Raw genomic sequence first — 23159 nt, 5'->3', positions numbered from 1 at the left:
GCCCGAAGCCTGCAGCAGTAGCGTCCCACCTGGAAACAGAAAGCTCTGTCAGAGGAGGCAGGACACTACAGAGGCTTCAGGTGTCTGAAGGAAGTAGCGCTGCAGTGCTGTGAAGGCAGAGTCGATGGGCCTAGAGAGAGAGCCAGTCATGCTGCCTACAGCCTCTCCAGCCTTTCTGCAGACCCGAAGTGCTGCAGTCTCATACCTCTGTGGTTACTTCTGGGTCATGGGTGCATGGCTCCACCTTCCCTGGCAGCCTTTGAAGCACCAAAGCAGGGTTGACCCAGACCGGGACCCAGCAGCCGGTCTTTGCAGCCCAGGTAAGCCCACAAAGGGAGCAATGAGGTAGCGAGACGTTAACATGCTTTAAAATTCTTAACACACGTTAAATATTTAATGCGTTAATATGTTGTACAGCCCTACTAAATATGCATTCATAAAAATAATCTTTAGCCTTTCCTGAATGTCCAGGGGAGATGTAAAATCATCTTTTAAAGTATCAGCAAATTGGCAGGCAAAAATTTCGAAATCAGGGGAGATGGAATATTCTAATAAAGGAACTATAAAAATATCTTTAAAAATAATAATGATACCTCCCCCACATTTTTCTTCTTGAGTTAATGAAATAAATTTATAACCTGGCAGGCAGATATTGTTAACTGGGTCAGCTAAGGAATGCAACCATGTCTTAGTTATAAACAAGCAACCCAGTTCATTCTCCTCTAACCATTCCTTAATGACATAAGCCTTATTACAAACTGAACAGGCATTTACATAGTAGCAAGGAATTGGAACACTTTCCTTGTAAACATTGACTTAATTCAACATATTTTAAATTATTTTTAGAGTAGAATTTTGACCTTTATTCTGGCATTTGTCTATGGCAAGGGTTTACAATTACCTCTGTTGGATTATGAATTGATCTTAGAGTCATGTAGAGAGTTAGGAACAGATACAGTACTTGCTAGTAAAAATATTGAGAAGAGGGTAATAAGAGTCAAATAGCTATGGGAAAAGGTTTGAATATAACCACACCATTCCAGTAGATATATTAAAAAGACACAGATAAAAATTAAATTTCCCCATTGTAATTCTGCAAATAAAAAAAAGCTTGCTATTAGCTCAATCAGAATAAGAACATCACAAGCATATTCATTTAAAAGTACCTTAGACATAGCAAAATAAAACCAAGTCAAATGCCAGTGATTGTAAATTATTGCTGTGCAAAGGAGTGCACCTTATGCGATGTTCTGGCTGTGCTTGCGCCGCTAGGTGCAGCCTCAAAAAGAGGACGGCGTCTGATGTTTCTGAAGTGGGTGGAGCTTGCTCCCACACCCTGAATACTGTGTGCAGATGATAGCAGCACCCACAGTATTGGGATTCTGATGATATTCAGTTTTAACGCCCCCTAGACTCTCATGCTTCTGACAATATATCTTCCATCTCATCAGATTTGGGCAAAATTGCTGGCTGATTGGCTGCAAATCAGATGAAGCTCAGCCCATCTATATCCGAAGCTGTAGTGTTTTCTCTGCACCCTTCTGTCTCTCCTACTCAGATTCTACTCTCCCCTAGTATTAATGGCACTACTTTCATAAATAAGTTTCAAACATGATCAGTAAAAGTTTCTATACCCTATTACAAATTCACTCCCTCCAGCCTCTGTTAGATCTTCCTTCACTTAGAATACTAATCCTTGCTCTTGTAATCACAAAGCTCGGTTATTGCAGTTCATTATACTCTGGTCTTCCACTTAAGTAGATCAGAAGAATGCAAACTGATTTGGGCCTTGCTGTATCCCGATTGGTGATCAATTGAGTCTTTTTCTTGCAATTTCTTCAAAACATTCTATATTTACTTCCTTCCGTCTCTTTTCTGGAAACACTTGCACCAGCCTGAGAACCATAACCTTCCTCCAGATACAAATTGTTAATAAGGATCAGAGCCTCCTGACTGAAATTATGGTAACTGTTTTATGTTTAAAGCAAAATGGCATCTGTGTGTATTATGATGAGAATCACTAGGTGGTGGTGACGTCGTTAAGGCGAGGTGGCAGGCGTGAGTGTAGGCTTATTGCAAATTTATTCGGGATGATATATATCAAATTTTATTGAAATGTGTAAGGGTTTGACAGAGTTATACAGAAAGCAAGCTTTTTACAATTGTCTTTTGTTTTGTTTTTTTTTAAATCATGTAGATCAGGTATTGCCATTTGCTCACAGTGTTCCTTGGTCATTTAGAAGCCACGCAGGATATTGTCTATTGACTACCTCCATTGATTATCAACCTGCAGTCTGAAATGTGAATTGTATCATGTGACTTATCTTACTAATCACTTTTATTTAATTATTTTGTTGTAACTTGGCAGTGTGCATTGTTAAAGTAAAAGATTTGGCAATGAGAATGAGACCTTCCTATAATACAGTCACATTCAACCCTTTTTTGTTAAGCATAAGAACATAAGTAATGCTATACTGGGAAAAGACCAAAGGTCCATCGAGCCCAGCATCCTGTCCCCAACAGCGGCCAGTCCAGGTCAAGGGCACCTGGCAAGCTACCCAAACGTACAAACATTTTATACAAGTTACTCTCGAAATTGTGGATTTTTCCCCAAGTCCATTTAGTAGTGGTCTATGGACTTGTCCTTTAGGAAACCATGCAACCCCTTTTTAAACTCTGCCAAGCTAACCGCCTTCACTACGTTGTCCGGCAACGAATTCCAGAGTTTAATTATGCGATGGGTGAAGAAATATTTTCTCTGATTTGTTTTAAATTTGCTACACTGTAGTTTCATCGCATGCCCCCTAATCCTAGTATTTTTGGAAAGCGTGAACAGACGCTTCACATCCACCTGTTCCACTCCACTCATTATTTTATATACCTCTATCATGTCTCCCCTCAGCCATCTCTTCTCCAAACTGAAAAGCCCTAGCCTCCTTAATCTTTCTTCATAGGGAAGTCGTCCCATCCCCGCTTTCATTTTTGTCGCCCTTTGCTGCACCTTTTCCAATTCTACTATATCTTTCTTGAGATGCGGCGACCAGAATTTAACACAATACTCAAGGTGCGGTTGCACCATGGAGCGATACAACGGCATTATAACATCCTCACATCTGTTTTCCATATCTTTCCTAATAATACCCAACATTCTATTCACTTTCCTAGCCGCAGCAGCACACTGAGCAGAAGGTTTCAGTGTATTATCAACAACGACACCCAGATCCATTTCTTAGTCCGTAACTCCTAACGTGGAACCTTGCATGACGTAGCTATAATTCGGGTTCTTTTTTCCCACATGCATCACCTTGCACTTGTTCACATTAAACGTCATCTGCCATTTAGCCGCCCAGTCTCCCAGTTTCTTAAGGTCCTTCTGTAATTTTTCACAATCCTCTCGCAAGTTAACAACTTTGAATATCTTTGTGTCATCAGCAAATTTAATTACCTCGCTAGTTACTCCCATCTCTAAATCATTTATAAATATTTTAAAAAGCAGCAGTCCTAGCACTGACCCCTGAGGAACTCCACTAACTACCCTTCTCCATTGTAACTACTGCCCATTTAACCCCACTCTCTCTTTCCTATCCTTCAGCCAGTTTTTAATCCACAATAGAACATTTCCTCCTATCTCATGACCCTCCAGTTTCCTCTGTAGCCTTTCATGAGGTACCTTATCAAATGCCTTTTGAAAATCCAGATACACAATATGAACCGGCTCCCCTTTGTCCACATGTTTGTTTACTCCTTCAAAGAATTGAAGTAAATTGGTCAGGCAAGATTTCCGCACACTAAAGCCGTGCTGACTAGGTCTCAGTAATCCATGTCCTTGGATGTGCTCTGTAATTTTGTTTTTAATAATAGCCTCTACCATTTTCCCTGGCACCGACATCAGACTCACTGGTCCATAATTTCATGGATCTCCCCTGGAACATTTTTTAAAAATGGGTGTTACATTGGCCACCCTCCAATCTTCCAGTACCACGCCCGATTTTAAGGATAAATTGCATATCACTAACAGAAGCTCCGCAAGCTCATTTTTAAGTTCTATCAGTACTCTAGGATGTATACCATCCGGTCAAGGAGATTTGCTACTCTTCAGTTTGCTGAACTGCCCCGTTACGTCCTCCAGGTTTACTGTGAATTCAGTAAGTTTCTCAGACTCGTCCGCTTCAAAATACCATTTCCGACACCGGTATCCCACCCAAATCTTCCTCAGTGAAGACTGAAGCAAAGAATTCATTCAATCTCTCTGCTTCATCTTTGTCATCCTTGATCGCCCCTTTTACCCCTCGGTCGTCCAGCAGCCCAACCGATTCTCTTGCCGGCTTCCTGCTTTTAATATACCGCAAAAAATTTTTACTATGGTTTTTTTTGCCTCTAATGCTATTTTTTTTTCATAATCCCTCTTGGCCTTCTTTATCTGCGCCTTGCATTTGCTTTGACACTCCTTATGTTGCTTCTTGTTATTTTCAGACTGTTCTTTCTTCCATTTTCTGAAGGCGTTTCTTTTAGCCCTAGTAGCTTCCTTCACCTCACTTTTCAACCAAGCCGACTGTCTTTTGGACTTCCGTCTTCCTTTTGTAATTCGCGGAATATGTTTGGCCTGGGCCTCTAGGATGGTACTTTTGAACAGAATCCACGCCTGTTGTACAGTTTTTACCCTCTCAGTTGCCCCTCTTAAGTTTTTTTTTTTTTTTTTACCATTCTCATTTTATCATAGTCTCCTTTTTTAAAGTTAAACCTTAACGTATTTGACTTCCTATGTATAGTTACTTCAAGGTTGATATCAAAACTGATCATTTTCCGAGGACAAGCAGGCTGCTTGTTCTCACGACTGGGTGACATCCGCGGCAGCCCCCACCAACCGGAAGAAGCTTCGCAGGCGATCCGCACGCAGGGCACGCCCACCGCGCATGCATGGCCGTCTTCCCGCCCGTGCGCGACCGTTCCCGCCAGTCCTTTCTTTTCCGCGCCTGGAGAGAGTCGTGCTGTTGCCGCTCTCGCTTCGTCAGCCCCGGAAAACCGATCGCGTTCATCGCGAATTTGTTTATTTTTCGTTTATTTTGTTTCTGTTGCCGCGCGCTCCAGTTTTCTTCTATTTAAAAAAAAAAAGAAAGAGAGCACGCGCTTGATTTTTCCCTCGTTTCTAGCGGGGGCGTCGCGTTGCGGCCTTGTGGCCGCGCGGTCGATTATTTTTCGAGGTGTGATTTACCGCCACCATCGACGATTTTAACTTCGCCGACGCGATTTTTCCGTCGATGTCCTCGAAGGTCCCGAGTGGATTTAAGAAGTGTGGTCGGTGCGGCCGGCCTATCTCGCAGACCGACACCCACGCTTGGTGCCTCCAGTTCCTCGGGCCGGAGCACAATATCAAGTCGTGTTTGCTGTGTCTTGGTCTCCGGAAACGGACTCAAGTTGCGAGGCAAGTTCTTCGGGACCGTCTTTTTCGAACTTGCGCCGGCCCCTCGACGTCGACGGCATCGGTATCGACGGCCGGTTCTTCGGTACCGGTATCGAGGCCCGAGAAATCGGCACCGATGGCATCGACCCCAGGAGCACAGGTCCCGTCGGCCCGCCGGTCCTCCGGTGAGGGTAGGGGTGAGAGGCCGCGTGGGCAATCGGCCCCGGTCACTCCCTCGGCCCGTGGCCCTCGGGACCGAACCCTGTCTGACTCGGGACCGAGGGGGATCGACCTCCTCCTCCTCTATTCCACCTGGCACCAATGATGGGCACCGCAAGAAATCCAAAAAGCACCGTCATCGGTCGCCTTCGGTGCTCGGTACCGCTGAGGAGTCGACGCCGAAGCGTCCGCGTCGAGAGGAGAGATCCCCTTCGGTTGTGGAGGTACCGACACGTCAGGGTCCCAGCACTTCGGTGCAGTCTCCTGGACCCGAGCAGCTTCCGGCACCGACACCTCTACCGGCCCCCCCGTCTTTCCCGGCAGCGGGCCTGGACGAGTGCCTCCGAGCCATCCTTCCGGGGATCCTGGAAGGGCTGATGCGCCAGGCTGTGCCGGCGCCGGGGGTGCTTGCGCCCTGGGCGCCGTTGACTGTGGCGCCGGCGAGCTCTAGCCCGGTGCCGAGGCCGTCAACACCGCCGCCGCTTGCGGCGCCGGTCTCGACCGCCACGCAAGTGGAGTCCCCGTCGACGTCGATGGAGGGAGCTTCGTCCCCGCCGGCGCGGGAGTCCACCGCTCGACGACACCGAGGCCTTGGTGCCTCGACGTCGAGCCGGGCCCGGTTAAGGACTCAGCTACATGAGCTTATGTCCGATACCGAGGAAGAGGACTCGTGGGGGGAAGAGGAGGACCCCAGATATTTCTCCTCAGAGGAGTCTGCGGGTCTTCCCTCGGACCCCACGCCTTTACCAGAGAGGAAGCTCTCGCCTCCTGAGAGTCTCTCTTTTGCCTCCTTTGTAAGGGATATGTCTATTTGCATTCCCTTCCCCGTGGTCTCTGTGGATGAGCCGAGGGCTGAGATGCTCGAGGTCCTCGACTATCCATCACCACCTAGAGAGTCCTCCACGGTGCCGTTGCACAATGTCCTCAAGGAGACACTGCTTCGGAACTGGATGAGACCGCTATCTAATCCCATCATTCCCAAGAAAGCAGAGTCCCAGTACAGAATCCACTCGGACCCAGAGTTAATGCGGCCCCAATTGCCCCATGACTCGGCGGTCGTGGATTCTGCTCTCAAGAGGGCACGGAGTTCGAGGGATACCGCCTCGGCGCCCCCGGGGCGGGAGTCTCGCACTCTGGACTCGTTTGGGAGGAAGGCCTATCAATCCTCCATGCTCGTGACCCGCATCCAGTCATACCAGCTCTATACGAGCATCCACATGCGGAACAATGTGAAGCAACTGGCGGACCTGGTCGATAAGCTCCCGCCGGAGCAGTCCAGGCCTTATCAGGAGGTGGTCAGGCAGCTGAAGGCGTGCAGAAAGTTCCTGTCCAGGGGTATCTATGACACCTGTGACGTGGCATCTCGTGCTGCCGTCCAAGTATAGTGATGCGCAGGCTCTCATGGCTGCGTGCCTCTGACCTGGACAACCGCACCCAGCAGAGACTGGCCGACGTCCCTTGCCGGGGGGATAATATTTTTGGTGAGAAGGTCGAGCAGCTGGTGGACCAACTGCATCAGCGGGAAACCGCCCTCGACAAGCTCTCCCACCGGGCGCCTTCAGCATCCACCTCAGCAGGTGGACGTTTTTCCCGGGCCCGGCAGGCTGTGCCCTATTCTTTTGCAAAGCGTAGGTACACCCAGCCGGCCCGAAGGCCTCGTCAGGCACAGGGACAGCCCCAGCGCGCTCGTTCTCGTCAACAGCGTGCGCCTAAGCAGCCCCCTGCGCCTCCACAGCAAAAGCCGGGGACGGGCTTTTGACTGGATCCACGGGAACATAGCCGCCCTCAAAGTGTCTGTACCGGACGTTCTGCCGGTCGGAGGGAGGTTAAAATTTTTTCACCAAAGGTGGCCTCTCATAACCTCCGACCAGTGGGTTCTCCAAATAGTGCGGTGCGGATACGCCCTGAATTTGGCCTCCCTGCCACCAAATTGTCCTCCGGGAGCTCAATCCTTCAGCTCCCATCACAAGCAGGTACTTGCAGAGGAACTCTCCGCCCTTCTCAGCGCCAATGCGATCGAGCCCGTACCACCCGGGCAAGAAGGGCAGGGATTCTATTCCAGGTACTTCCTTGTGGAAAAGAAAACAGGGGGGGATGCGTCCCATCCTAGACCTGAGAGGCCTAAACAAATTCCTGGTCAAAGAAAAGTTCAGGATGCTTTCCTTGGGCACCCTTCTGCCAATGATTCAGAAAAACGATTGGCTATGTTCCCTGGATTTAAAGGACGCATACACTCACATCCCGATACTGCCAGCTCACAGACAGTATCTCAGATTCCGCCTGGGGACACGGCACTTTCAGTATTGTGTGCTGCCCTTTGGGCTCGCCTCTGCCCCACGGGTGTTTACGAAGTGCCTCGTGGTGGTCGCGGCGTATCTACGCAAGCTGGGAGTGCACATGTTCCCATATCTCGACGATTGGCTGGTCAAGAACACCTCGGAGGCAGAAGCTATCCGGTCCATGCAGTGCACTATTCACCTCCTGGAGCTGCTGGGGTTTGTGATAAATTACCCAAAGTCCCATCTCCAACCAGTCCAATCTCTGGAATTCATAGGAGCTCTGCTGAATACCCAGACGGCTCAGGCCTTCCTTCCCGAAGCGAGGGCCAACAACCTCCTGTCCCTGGCTTCGCAGACCAGAGCGTCTCAGCAGGTCACAGCTCGGCAGATGTTGAGACTTCTGGGTCATATGGCCTCCACAGTTCATGTGACTCCCATGGCTCGTCTTCACATGAGATCTGCTCAATGGACCCTAGCTTCCCAGTGGTTTCAAGCCACCAGGAATCTAGAAGATGTCATCCGCCTCTCCACCAGTTGCCGCACATCACTGCTCTGGTGGACCATCCGGACCAATTTGACCCTGGGACGTCCATTCCAAATTCCGCAGCCCACGAAAGTGCTGACGACGGATGCATCTCGCCTGGGGTGGGGAGCTCATGTCGATGGGCTTCACACTCAGGGTCTGTGGTCCCTCCAGGAAAAGGATCTGCAGATCAACCTCCTGGAGCTCCGAGCGATCTGGAACGCACTGAAGGCTTTCAGAGATCGGCTGTCCTACCAAATTGTTCAAATTCGGACAGACAATCAGGTTGCAATGTATTACACCAACAAGCAGGGGGGCACCGGATCTCGCCCCTTGTGTCAGGAAGCCGTCGGCATGTGGCGTTGGGCTTGCCAGTTCGGCATGCTCCTCCAAGCCACATACCTGGCAGGTGTAAACAACAGTCTGGCCGACAGACTGAGCAGAGTCATGCAACCGCACGAGTGGTCGCTTCATTCCAGAGGTGGTACGCAAGATCTTCCGAGAGTGGGGCACCCCCTCGGTGGACCTTTCGCCTCTCAGACCAACCACAAGCTGCCTCTGTTCTGTTCCAGACTACAGGCCCACGGCAGACTGGCGTCAGATGCCTTTCTCCTCCATTGGGGGACCGGCCTCCTGTATGCTTATCCTCCCATACCTCTGGTGGGGAAGACCTTACTGAAGCTCAAGCAAGACCACGGCACCATGATTCTGATAGCGCCCTTTTGGCCCCGTCAGATCTGGTTCCCTCTTCTTCTGGAGTTGTCCTCAGAAGAACCGTGGAGATTGGAGTGTTTTCCGACACTCATCTCGCAGAATGACGGAGCGTTGCTGCACCCCAACCTTCAGTCCCTGGCTCTCACGGCCTGGATGTTGAGGGCGTAGACTTCACTGCGTTGGGTCTGTCTGAGGGTGTCTCCCGTGTCTTGCTTGCCTCTAGGAAGGATTCCACTAAAAAGAGTTACTTTTTTAAGTGGAGGAGGTTTGTCGTTTGGTGTGAGAGCAAGGCCCTAGAACCTCGTTCTTGCCCTGCACAGAACCTGCTTGAATACCTTCTGCACTTATCAGAGTCTGGCCTCAAGACCAACTCAGTAAGGAATCACCTTAGTGCGATTAGTGCTTACCATTATCGTGTGGAAGGTAAAGCCATCTCTGGAGAGCCTTTAGTAGTTCGATTCATGAGAGGCTTGCTCTTGTCAAAGCCCCCTATCAAGCCTCCTCCAGTGTCATGGGATCTCAACGTCGTCCTCGCCCAGCTGATGAAACCTCCTTTTGAGCCACTGAATACCTGCCATCTGAAGTACTTGACCTGGAAGGTCATTTTCTTGGTGGCAGTTACTTCAGCTCGTAGGGTCAGTGAGCTTCAAGCCCTAGTAGCTCATGCTCCATATACCAAATTTCATCACAACAGAGTAGTGCTCCGCACCCACCCAAAGTTCCTGCCGAAGGTGGTGTTGGAGTTCCATCTTAACTAGTCAATTGTCTTGCCAACATTCTTCCCCAGGCCGCATACCCGCCCTGCTGAACGTCAGTTGCACACATTGGACTGCAAGAGAGCATTGGCCTTCTACTTGGAGCGGACACAGCCCCACAGACAGTCCGCCCAATTGTTTGTTTCTTTCGACCCTAACAGGCTAGGGGTCGCTGTCGGGAAACGCACCATCTCCAATTGGCTAGCAGATTGCATTTCCTTCACTTACGCCCAGGCTGAGCTGGCTCTTGAGGGTCATGTCACGGCTCATAGTGTTAGAGCCATGGCAGCGTCAGTGGCCCACTTGAAGTCAGCCACTATTGAAGAGATCTGCAAGGCTGCGACGTGGTCATCTGTCCACACATTCACATCACATTACTGCCTCCAGCAGGATACCCGACGCGACAGTCGGTTCGGGCAGTTGGTGCTGCAGAATCTGTTTGGGGTGTAAATCCAACTCCACCCACCAGGACCCGAATTTATTCTGGTCAGGCTGCACTCTCAGTTAGTTGTTCTTCGTAGGTCAATTTTCTGTTGTATCCTTGCCGTTGCGAGGTTCAATTGGCCTGGGTTCTTGTTTTGAGTGAGCCTGAGAGCTAGGGATACCCCAGTCGTGAGAACAAGCAGCCTGCTTGTCCTCGGAGAAAGTGAATGATACATACCTGTAGCAGGTGTTCTCCGAGGACAGCAGGCTGATTGTTCTCACCTACCCTCCCTCCTCCCCTTTGGAGTTGCGTTTTCATCTTTTTGCTTGTCATTCAACTGGTGGGAACGGTCGCGCACAGGCGGGAAGACGGCCGCGCATGCGCGGTGGGCGTGCCCTGCGTGCGGACCACCCGCAAAGCTTCTTCCGGTTGGTGGGGGCTGCCGCGGACGTCACCCAGTCGTGAGAACAATCAGCCTGCTGTCCTCGGAGAACACCTGCTACAGGTATGTATCATTCACTTATTATGATCACTGTTATCAAGTGGCCCCAGTACCATAACGTCCCTCACTAGATCAGACGCTCCACTAAGGACCAAGTCTAGCATTTTTCCTTCTCTCGTCGGCTACTGCACCAACTGCTTCATAAAGCTGTCCTTGATTTCATCAAGGAATTGTACCTCTCTAGCGTGTCCCGATGTTACATTTACCCAGTCTATATTTGGGTAATTGAAGTCACCCATTATTATCGCATTGCCCATTTTGTTTGCGCCTCTGAGTCTTTTATCATTTCTGTGTCTACCTGCTCATCCTGGCGAGGCGGACGGTAGTACACTCCTATCACCGTCCTTTTCCCTTTTATACATGGAATTTCAACCCACAATGATTCAAAGGTGTGATTTGTGTCCTGCTGAATTTGTAATCTATATGAGTCAAGGCTCTCATTAATATACAATGCTACCCCTCCACCAGTCCGGTTCAGCCTATCACTACGATATACATTGTACTCCAGTATGACAGTTTCCCACTGGTTTTTCTCCTTCCACCAGGTCTCAGTAATGCCTATTATGTCCAATTTTTCATTCAGTGTAATATATTCCAACTCTCCCATCTTATTTCTTAGACTCCTAACATTTGCATATAGACAGTTCAGAGTATGTTTGTTGTTCCTATTTGCATGATGCTTATGATTTGCCATCTTTTGTCTGATCTTTAGTTGTGTTTAAGGTCACCTGGCCTACCACGGTCTGTTGTGCAACCTCACTATCCAGAAATCTTTCCTGTTTGTGAGGTATCCTTACAAGATACCTTATCCCGAACCATGTGCTGTTGTGCAACTGTCGGCCTTTCCCTCATATCTAGTTTAAAAGCTGCTCTATCTCTTTTTTTGAATAGCCATACTGGGTCAGACCAATGGTCCATCTAGTCCAGTATCCTGCTTCCAACAGTGGCCAATCCAGGTCCAAGTACCTGACAGAAACCCAAATAGTAATAACATTCCATGCAGTCTCTGAGAGGGAGGGAGCAGCGTGCCCCATGGTACCTTCACAAGGAGAGAGGATTAGGCTTCCCAAGGGGAAAGGGAAATGGGATGGGATTTGATATACTGCTTTTCTGTAGTTACAATCAAAGTGGTTTACATATATGCAGGTAGTTATTTTTACCTGGGGCAGTGGAAGGTTAATTGACTTGCACAGAGTCACAAGGAGCTGCAGTTGGGAATCGAACCCAGTTCCCTGGTTCTCAGACTACTGCACTAACCAGGATGAAATGTCTATATAAAGCTGCTTCCTTTCTCACTTAGTGTCAATTCCCTCAGTCTGTCAAGCCTCCCTGGAGCCCTCTCAGCATCTTCTGCCATCTTCAATGATCCTCCTTAATGCACCCTCACCTGCTTCAAATTATCTCACCTCAATCCCCTCCAGCTTCAGTCATCCCATCTCAGTCATCCACCAATCAGCTTCAAATAGCTTGTTTCTACCCCCACCAGTCCAAATTCATCTCTCCTCTGTAGTCTGTTATTCCCCCATCCTTCACCTACTGGTGCATGTGAACAGACTTTCCTTTTCAGCATTATTGGCTGTTTGAGCCTGTGGTGCCCAAACTCTTGTCACAGTACTATGAGACCAGTGCAGAATGTGGGTATTGTGTGGTTCATACTCGTTGAAACTCTTCTGTTATCTGAAAGGAACAGGTGTTTTGGGGGTTGGAGCAGTAGCGTTATGGAACCCTTTGGTTAAAAAATACACTGTGTTAATATGATACAGCATTGCTTTTCTGCAGCTAAATTCCTAATTTTAGACTGACTCACTGTTGAAGTTTGACATACGGCTTCCTTTATTTGTTTCTTTCCTTCTTGAAATAAATGAAGCAAGTTGTGGAGTGGAAAAAAATATACAAAATTTGACAGCAAACAAAATGGACTCATGCTTTTCCATTCCAGAAGATACCCAAAGGCGGTTTGTTATCCAGCTCCATTGGTGTAATGGCTTAGTACAAACTCTCATTTCTCACAGGTCTATTCCAGACATGCAGCACACCAATATTTCTTGTTTTGAAAGGAAAATTTTAAAAGCCACATGCATCTGACGGAACAAGTAATTTGTGCCTGCTTCTGTAAGTTCTCCACCTAAAAATTTGATTAATGATAGACTTCCAGATTCTGAGAAATGCCTGTCAGCATTTATGGCTCAGAAAACATTGTTTATTAATACATATTGGAAATATGATCAATATATTTTCAGGCTTTTTGTAAACTTGGAGTATCACGAAGCCAGTTTTTTCCCCAAAATAAATGACTCAGTTGCAGTTGCCTAATGTGTTGCATAGGAAGTAATTTTATAAACACATTTTGCATGTATATGACACTAAAGGGCTCATTTTCAAAGCACTTAGGGCTAGGTTTACTAAGCGGTGCTATGGGCGCGTTAGCGTTTTTAATGCTCGTAAATGGTTTACGCGTGTTAAACGCTAATGTGCCCATAGAAATGTACAGGCGCGTTAGAGTTTAATGTGCCTTAAATTTACAGGCGCATTAAAAACGCTAACACACCTTAGTAAACATACCCCTAAGATTTACAAAGTTCCATAGGTTACTATGTAATTTTGTAAGTCTAAGTGCTTTGAAACTATTCCCCTGTACATATATAAAATGCTGCTTATAAATCATCCCCTTTGTAAAAGTATGTAGTTTTAGAGGACTTAGATGTAGGCATATTTTAAAATTTTTTGTTTTATTTGTCAATTTGTTATACGTCCCTTTATCACTAACATCAGGAAGGCTTACAGAACTTGAAGTATTAACAAAGATATGAAAGGCTGGGAAGGGTATAGCACAACAATTATATACCTGAGACAAAGATGCATAGGAGCTAGGTTCAGTAGGAGTGAGAAAGATAATTACTGTGCCTGATCCAAACACTCATTGATAATACCCTTTTAGATAACCTTACTGTGGACCTTAAATTGATTTGATGCAGGTTTCTACTCGGAGCCCTTTTGGAAAAGAATTCCAAATAGTAGGATCATGGCGGCTAAAAGCCACATTGAGAAATGTATCCAGTCTAAGTTTACTGGGGCAGGGATCACAAATAAATTTGTGTTAGAAGATTGAAGAGTCTGAACAGGTTGAAACAGGATTAAGCAGATTATCAAATAAACAGGAGAGCCCATGGCCAGCTTAACCGTTGGACCAGGTGAGGCTGTGGCCTAGGGCGCTGGCAATTTAGAGCTCCAAAACACCCTCTGACTTCACATTGTGTTCAGGTTAAGCCTTTTCGTACTCCACCCCTCTCCCTGGTCCGGTCTCTCCTCTTCTCTCTTCCTCCCCCTCCCTCCCCGCGGGTCCAACACAGCTCCCTCACCTCTCTCTTACTCCCCTGCAGTCCTGTAAAGTTTGTTAGTCATCGGTGGCAGCAGCATGGCAGGCTGCCTTGAGACAGCCCCTGGGTTTTCCTTCTGCAACATCCTGCCTCTTCCGATGCAATTTCCTGTGGGCAGAACATGGCAAAGGGAAGACAGGTACTCTAGGTAATTCAGAACTAATGCATGGAGAAGAATCCTCAGGGCTCTGGTATCCAGAAAAAAGGGGACGAGAGTAGGTGCAGTTAGTTTACATGCATATTTTAAGAATGTGTGTGAAAATGTACACATTCTCCTAAGCTTGTGTACATGTCAGTGACTTTTTTAGCCGTGATCTCTGCAGCTTTTTCAGGGTAATTGTATAAAAACATGTAGATGATTTGTGCAGGGAGGGGGGAAGTTATCAAAGAAGTGCGCCAGTTAAGATGTATTATTTTACTGTTAACCCCAGTTATTAGTAACTAGGTCTCATTGCATAAAATGAGACCTGTGCTAAAACAGCATAAGTTATTGGTAAAATGAGGTTAGAGAACAGGAGATGGTATGATGTCAAAAAGTTGAAGCCATCCCCGCGGAGCTGTCGTTCTGCGTACACTCAAAACAAAACAAACAAACAAACCTATGAGCTGCTTCGTCCACATTGTTGTTCTTTATTGTTGGTAGCATTTTTATTTAATCTCACTTATATTTTCAAACATGCCAGCTTGTGCAGCATATGGATGTATGCAGAGGAAGTATAATAACGGAATAACTTTTATAGGTAGGGGTAGTAATTTGTTATAAATCGTAATCAATGTGTAATTTGGACGGGCTGGTTATAGAGACACCCTAGCATGTGATGTGTTTGTGCAGAGAATTTTTTCTCTTGGTAAAGGACCACTAAAACAGACATCATGTTATGAGAACCAGGTTCTCAACATTCAGAGTTTCTATCTATCTATTTATTTATGGCAGTTATATTCCACATTAAACATGAATTAGGTTGAAACCTGGGAGCATTTAAAATATTTTCTTTTTTCCTGTGCCTAGATCAAAAGAGAAAGATGTTTTATAACAGAATAACTTTTCATAGGTAGAGTACTAATTTGTTATAAATTGTAATCAGTGTGTCATTTGGAGGGGCTGGTTATAGGGACACCCTAGCATGTGTTATTTATGTTCGTGCAGGTATTTATTTTCTCCTGGTAAAGGGCCACTAAAACAGACATCATGTTGTGAGAATCAGGTGCTCAACATTCAAAGTTTTCTATTTATCTATTTATTTATTTATTTACTTACTTACTTATTTATTTATGGCACTTATATCCCACATTAGACATGAATTAGGTTGAAACCTAGGAGCATTTAAAATCTTTTTTTTTCCCTGTGCCTAGATCAAAAGAGAAAGATGGTTTGTGGGGTTGTTCCTTTTGTTTTGTGAAATGCAGTGGAATATTATAAAATTGCACTTAATATTGTTTATTACTACTATTTAAAAGAAAGATATTAAATAATGAGGACAGAGCTACCTTCATGCAGAAGTCCAGAGTAGGTCTAAATGTGCTAACATTTTCTAGTTCTGTGATATATATTTATTTCTTCTTCAAGTTCTTCAATGCGAACACAATAATGTTAATTAACATGTTTTGGATGTTACTGAATTCTATTATTCTCTCTCACCTTATTTCCAGTTTTGGCACAATATAAGTCATCACAAGGACAAAATATAAGAAAATCAATAGACTGCTTTAGGGGCTTATAGCCCATTTAGTTATGTTTAAACAAATGAGAGATCTGCATGAAATAAAATATTTATTTTTATTATTTTGACTTATGAAAACCACTTTTCCCCAAAACATGCTCAAAACAGTATAATCCATTTGTACACGAGAGATTAGGTGAAGATGTGATTCCATGGCCCTGGGGCCTTGTAGTGAAAAATTCTGCTTTTGGAGGCAATGCACAAAGCTTCTGCAGATTTTGGTGTGGGATTAAAAGCCCACCTGTTTAACGCTGCTTTTAACTCCTAACTTTTTCAGTTGTTCGTAACTCTTATCTTATCTTCCTCACTTCAATAGTCCCTTATCCCTATGTGTCCTGTCTGTCTGAGAAATGATAAGTAGTAGTAGTAATGTGCCCCAATGAAAGGAGAGTGTAATTTTATGTCCAGTCTTTATAACACCAGGCTTCCCAAGGCAGATTACAACAGTTAAGATGAACCCATCAGTAAACAGGATATCCTCACTGAAATTTGGACATGTATTACTGTATTATATAGAACAGTGTAGAAAAATGAGCACAAAATACAGCCTGTATTAGTGCTGTTTCCACCAGCTACAATAATGTTAAAGGCACTGCCTATCCAACTGGAACAGCTTTTGACTTTTTACAGATGGACCACGCATAGGCAGTCCATTATTTATAATAATGTTTTACTATTGCTTTCAATAGCCTCGTACCGTCTCCTGTTCTCAATCAAACGTCCTTGATCTCAACAGCAGCCCATGTTGATAACTTTCTCCCTGTGCCTTTATAAAATAGGTCTAAAATAGGTGCCCATTTGCCCTTCACACGTAGGTGACCTGTTATAAAATTACCCTCATAATGCTTTTTTTTTTCTTGTTTCCTCTTCCAACTTATTACTTCAGTCAGAAATACTATGAAATACAATTTAAGTTTCTGTTTTCTGTTTTAATGCTGCAGGCATATTGTGGTTTCGCTCGGCCTGGTATTCCTTCTCAGCATCTCTCAGCAGTGGCCACAGGAAACTGGGGCTGTGGTGCCTTTGGAGGAGATTCTAGGTTAAAAGGTGAGTGCAGGAACCTTATAAGATAAAGTGAATCAAGTATATGGAGACCTTCCTCTTACAATTGTGTAGTCCTAGACGTTTTATTCAAGAAACATAACAAAATTGAAGAAAACATTTCTTTTCTTCTTTAAACTAAGACATGTTTCAATTTTTTTCTTAAGAACACATAGGCCTTTATTCAGCATGATTCAAGCGGGCTAGAGAGGCTCCTGCCTACTTATATTGCTTACCACTGCCTAACCTCCAATATTCAGCAGCACTAAAGCGGGCAGTGTCGCTGAATATTGCCTTTGATTGGCCCCATAAAAAGTGGTCAAGACAGGGGTGGCAGGAGGATCTTGGTTTGTGGGTCCCGGCTGATATTCTGTGCTGGGACCCACATAGCTAAGCGGATGAATTTAGGACAGCTCAAAATATCGGCCGGGAGCTGCTTAACTTCTGTTTTGGGGAGAGGTTTTGCCCCTCGATCCCCCCCCCCCCCCCAAACCCTCTCTCTTCCCCCTCCCACAGTTACGGTAGGCTCCCCTTGAGTATACCTTTCCTTCCTGTTGGTCCAGTTGGGGGTAGGAGCAGAGTCCCCTTACTCCTGCCCCTTGCCGTTGCTAAGATAAAATGGTTGCCCACCACCTCTCCTGGCAGGCTGTCAGTACTACACAAGTACTGCAAGCTGCCGCAAGAAGTCACAGCAGTCATTTTTTTCTATGCAGTGACAAGGGGCAGGAGTGAGGAGGCTTTGGTCCTAATCCACTGCACTATCAGGAAGGAAAGGTAGGCACTAGGGGAGTCTAACTGGACCACGTGGGTGTGGAGATTGGAGGGGTTGCTGACTCAGGTGGAGGGGGAAGAGAGCAAGGGGGTGCTTTTTTAGAGACTTGAGGAGGGGGGCATAAAAAACAAGTTATGCTGGTTGACCCCTGCTGAATATTTTGACCTTAATTCACAAAGCTTTGAATGACAATGGTCCCTTGATAATGGCATGCTCTTAAAATCTATAAGCCTATGAGATCATTGAGATCAAATGATAAATTACTGCTTGATGTCCCATCCTTTCGGCAAGTTAGGTTGGATGTTTTTCGATCTTCTGTATTCTATATTGAATGGACTGTTTTATAGAATGCATTGCCTGAAGCTCTGCGCAAAATCTGTTCTATTGTGCAATTCAGAAAAAAGTTGAAGGCACACATATTTACTCAAGCTTTTGCCAATATGTAAAGATAGCTGATGTGGGTGTGAATTTACTACACATGCTGCTTATGAATCCCAGGACTTTTATGTTTTTATGATAAGTGTTGGTTTGTAAATGTTTGTTTTACTTTTGTCAAGAATTTTATTGTGTCATTTGGAAACCACCTAGAATTGCAAGATAGTGCAGGCAATACATTTTTTTAATAAATAAGCAAGCATTGGCAGCCAGCCCCCAACAAAATTAAATGTTGACACCTGCAAATTTAGCTCCAGGCTTTCAAAATGTCTTCTGTGGTTTAGTAGTATGAGCTTGTTTTCATTGGCTAAACCTTTTGCCAGGAGAGCTGTTTCCACTTGCTCAAATGGAGATGAGTATAGCCTTATTAGCAGACTTGATTTTCGATCTTCCTCAGATATCTGCCAAAAGTATGCACAAAAGATTTTTCTCCGAGGACAAGCAGGCTGCTTGTTCTCACTGATGGGTGACGTCCGCGGCAGCCCCTCCAATCGGAATCTTCACTAGCAAAAGCCTTTGCTAGCACTCGCGCGCCGATGCGCACCGCACATGCGCGGCCGTCTTCCCGCCCGAAACCGGCTTGGGCCGGCCAGTCCACTGTTCCCTTGCATCATGTCCTCAAAAAGACATTGCTTGCAAACTGGACCAAACCTTTAACTAATCCCCACATCCCCAAGAAGATCGAGTCCCAGTACCGGATCCATGGGGACCCAGATCTGATGCGCACTCAGTTGCCTCATGATTCTGGAGTTGTGGATCTGGCCCTAAAGAAGGCTAAGAGTTCTAGGGAGCATGCTTCGGCGCCCCCGGGCAAGGACTCTAGAACCTTAGACTCCTTTGGGAGGAAGGCCTACCATTCTTCTATGCTCGTGGCCAAAATCCAGTCTTACCAGCTCTACACGAGCATACACATGCGGAACAATGTGCGGCAGTTGGCGGGCTTGGTTGATGCGCTCCCCCCTGAGCAAGCCAAGCCGTTTCAGGAGGTGGTCAGGCAGCTGAAGGCGTGCAGGAAATTCCTGGCCAGAGGGGTGTATGACACCTTTGATGTTGCGTCCAGGGCCGCTGCTCAAGGTGTGGTGATGCGCAGGCTCTCATGGCTGCGTGCCTCCGACCTGGAGAATAGAATCCAGCAGCGGATTGCGGACTCGCCTTGCCGTGCGGATAACATTTTTGGAGAGAAAGTCGAACAGGTGGTAGAGCAGCTCCACCAGCGGGACACCGCATTCGACAAGTTCTCCCGCCGGCAGCCTTCAGCCTCTACCTCTACAGGTAGAAGATTTTTTTGGGGAAGGAAGACTGTTCCCTACTCTTCTGGCAAGCGTAGGTACAATCCTCCTTCTCGACAGCCTGCGGCCCAGGCTAAGCCCCAGCGCGCTCGCTCTCGTCAGCAGCGTGCGACCCAGCAAGGCCCCTCGGCTCCCCAGCAAAAGCAAGGGGCGAGCTTTTGACTGGCTCCAGCAGAGCATAGCCGCCATCCAAGTGTCAGTGCCGGGCGACCTGCCAGTCGGAGGGAGGTTGAAAGCTTTTCACCAAAGGTGGCCTCTCATAACCTCCGATCAGTGGGTTCTCCAAATAGTCCGGCAAGGATACACCCTCAATTTGGCCTCAAAACCTCCAAATTGTCCACCGGGAGCTCAGTCTTACAGCTTCCAGCACAAGCAGGTACTTGCAGAGGAACTCTCCGCCCTTCTCAGCGCCAATGCGGTCGAGCCCGTGCCATCCGGGCAAGAAGGGCTGGGATTCTATTCCAGGTACTTCCTTGTGGAAAAGAAAACAGGGGGGATGCGTCCCATCCTAGACCTAAGGGCCCTGATCAAATATCTGGTCAAAGAAAAGTTCAGGATGCTTTCCCTGGGCACCCTACTTCCCATGATTCAGGAAAACGATTGGCTATGCTCTCTGGACTTGAAGGATGCCTACACACACATCCCGATACTGCCAGCTCACAGACAGTATCTGCGATTTCAGCTGGGCACACGTCACTTCCAGTACTGTGTGCTACCCTTTGGGCTCGCCTCTGCGCCCAGGGTGTTCACAAAGTGCTTGGCTGTAGTAGCAGCGGCACTTCGCAGGCTGGGGGTGCACGTGTTCCCATATCTCGACGATTGGCTAGTGAAGAACACATCCGAGGCAGGAGCCCTGCAGTCCATGCAGATGACTATTCGCCTCCTGGAGCTACTGGGGTTTGTGATAAATTATCCAAAGTCCTATCTTCTCCCAGTGCAGAGACTCGAATTCATAGGAGCTCTGCTGGATTCTCGGACGGCTCGCGCCTATCTCCCAGAGACGAGGGCCAACAACTTGTTGTCCCTCGTCTCGCGGGTGCGAGCGTCCCAGCAGATCACAGCTCGGCAGATGTTGAGATTGCTAGGCCACATGGCCTCCACAGTCCATGTGACTCCCATGGCCCGCCTTCACATGAGATCTGCTCAATGGACCCTAGCTTCCCAGTGGTTTCAGGCTGCTGGGGATCTAGAGGACATGATCCACCTGTCCACGAGTTTTCTCGCATCCCTGTATTGGTGGACGATTTGATCCAATTTGACTCTGGGACGTCCTTTCCAAATTCCTCAGCCACAAAAAGTGCTGACCACGGATGCGTCTCTCCTGGGATGGGGAGCTCATGTCGATGGGCTTCACACCCAAGGAAGCTGATCCCTCCAGGAACGCGATCTACAGATCAATCTTCTGGAGTTACGAGCGATCTGGAACGCTCTGAAGGCTTTCAGAGATCGGCTGTCCCACCAAATTATCCAAATTCAGACAGACAACCAGGTTGCCATGTACTACGTCAACAAGCAGGGGGGCACCGGATCTCGCCCCCTGTGTCAGGAAGCCGTCAGCATGTGGCTCTGGGCTCGCCGGCACGGCATGGTGCTCTAAGCCACATATCTGGCAGGCGTAAACAACAGTCTGGCCGACAGGTTGAGCAGGATTATGCAACCTCACGAGTGGTCGCTCAACTCCCGAGTGGTGCGCCAGATCTTCCAAGCGTGGGGCACCCCCTTGGTGGATCTTTTCGCATCTCGAGCCAACCACAAAGTCCCTCAGTTCTGTTCCAGGCTTCAGGCCCAAGGCAGACTGGCATCGGATGCCTTCCTCCTGGATTGGGGGGAGGGTCTGCTGTATGCTTATCCTCCCATTCCTCTGGTGGGGAAGACTTTGTTGAAACTCAAGCAAGACCGAGGCACCATGATTCTGATTGCTCCTGTTTGGCCTCGTCAGATCTGATTCCCTCTTCTTCTGGAGTTGTCCTCCGAAGAACCGTGGAGATTGGAGTGTTTTCCGACCCTCATCACGCAGGACGAAGGGGCGCTTCTGCATCCCAACCTCCGGTCCCTGGCTCTCACGGCCTGGATGTTGAGAGCGTAGACTTTGCCTCTTTGGGTCTGTCAGAGGGTGTCTCCCGCATCTTGCTTGCTTCCAGGAAAGATTCCACTAAGAGGAGTTACTTCTTTTTATGGAGGAGGTTTGCCATATGGTGTGACAGCAAGGCTCTAGATCCTCGCTCTTGTCCTACACAGACCCTGCTTGAATACCTTCTGCACCTGTCTGAGTCTGGTCTCAAGACCAACTCTGTAAGGGTTCACCTTAGTGCAATCAGTGCATACCATTACCGTGTGGAAGGTAAGCCGATCTCAGGACAGCCTTTAGTTGTTCGCTTCATGAGAGGTTTGCTTTTGTCAAAGCCCCCTATCAAACCTCCTACAGTGTCATGGGATCTCAATGTCGTTCTCACCCAGCTGATGAAACCTCCTTTTGAGCCACTGAATTCCTGCCATCTGAAGTACTTGACCTGGAAGGTCATTTTCTTGGTGGCAGTTACTTCAGCTCGTAGAGTCAGTGAGCTTCAGGCCCTGGTAGCCCAAGCACCTTACACCAAATTTCATCATAACAGAGTAGTCCTCCGCACTCACCCTAAGTTCTTGCCAAAGGTTGTGTCGGAGTTCCATCTGAACCAGTCAATTGTCTTGCCAACATTCTTTCCCCGTCCTCATTCCTGCCCTGCTGAACGTCAGCTGCACACATTGGACTGCAAGAGAGCTTTGGCCTTCTATCTGGAGCGGACACAGCCCAACAGACAGTCCGCCCAATTGTTTGTTTCTTTTGATCCCAATAGGAGGGGAGTGGCTGTGGGGAAACGCACCATATCCAATTGGCTAGCAGATTGCATTTCCTTCACTTACGCCCAGGCGGGGCTGGTTCTTGAGGGTCATGTCACGGCTCATAATGTTAGAGCCATGGCAGCGTCGGTAGCCCACTTGAAGTCAGCCTCTATTGAAGAAATTTGCAAAGCTGCGACGTGGTCATCTGTCCACACATTCACATCCCATTACTGCCTGCAGCAGGATACCCGACGCGACAGTCGGTTCGGGCAGTCAGTTCTTCAGAACCTGTTTGGGCTTTAGGATCCAACTCCACCCCCCGAGGGCCCTGTTTGTTCTGTTCCAGGCTCTACTCTCAGTTAGTTGGTAAATTTTTTAGGTCAATCTCAGTTATGTCCTCGCCGTTGCGAGGCCCAATTGACCATGGTTGTTGTTTTGAGTGAGCCTGGGGGCTAGGGATACCCCATCAGTGAGAACAAGCAGCCTGCTTGTCCTCGGAGAAAGCGAATGCTACATACCTTGTAGAAGGTATTCTCCGAGGACAGCAGGCTGATTGTTCTGACAAACCCGCCCGCCTCCCCTTTGGAGTTGTGTCTTCCCTTGTCTTTGTTTTGCTACACATGAGACTGGCCGGCCCAAGCCGGTTTCGGGCGGGAAGACGGCCGCGCATGCGCGGTGCGCATCGGCGCGCGAGGGCTAGCAAAGGCTTTTGCTAGTGAAGATTCCGATTGGAGGGGCTGCCGCAGACGTCACCCATCAGTGAGAACAATCAGCCTGCTGTCCTCGGAGAATACCTTCTACAGGTATGTAGCATTCGCTTTATGGTTAAGAAATTGGGCAGCTGACATATCTTCCAAGAACTGCCTTAGTAAGTTACCTTTTAAGGG

General features: G+C 47.4%; 1 protein-coding gene across 3 annotated transcripts in view; it reads left to right on the top strand.

Annotated features, from left to right (window-relative positions):
* Positions 1-23159, top strand: part of PARG (poly(ADP-ribose) glycohydrolase) — a 496940-nt gene that overhangs the window by 421029 nt on the left and 52752 nt on the right. For all 3 annotated transcript variants that reach the window (XM_030203287.1, XM_030203289.1, XM_030203288.1), the window contains one exon: positions 16857-16962. In XM_030203287.1, coding sequence (XP_030059147.1) covers positions 16857-16962 — 106 coding nt within the window. The remainder of the gene's footprint in view (positions 1-16856; positions 16963-23159) is intronic.

Source organism: Microcaecilia unicolor, chromosome 5 (assembly GCF_901765095.1).
Source record: "Microcaecilia unicolor chromosome 5, aMicUni1.1, whole genome shotgun sequence".
NCBI classification, from domain to species: domain Eukaryota; kingdom Metazoa; phylum Chordata; class Amphibia; order Gymnophiona; family Siphonopidae; genus Microcaecilia; species Microcaecilia unicolor.
The sequence above is the reverse complement of the archived record's forward strand: the minus strand, read 5'-3'. Positions and strand labels throughout refer to the sequence as shown.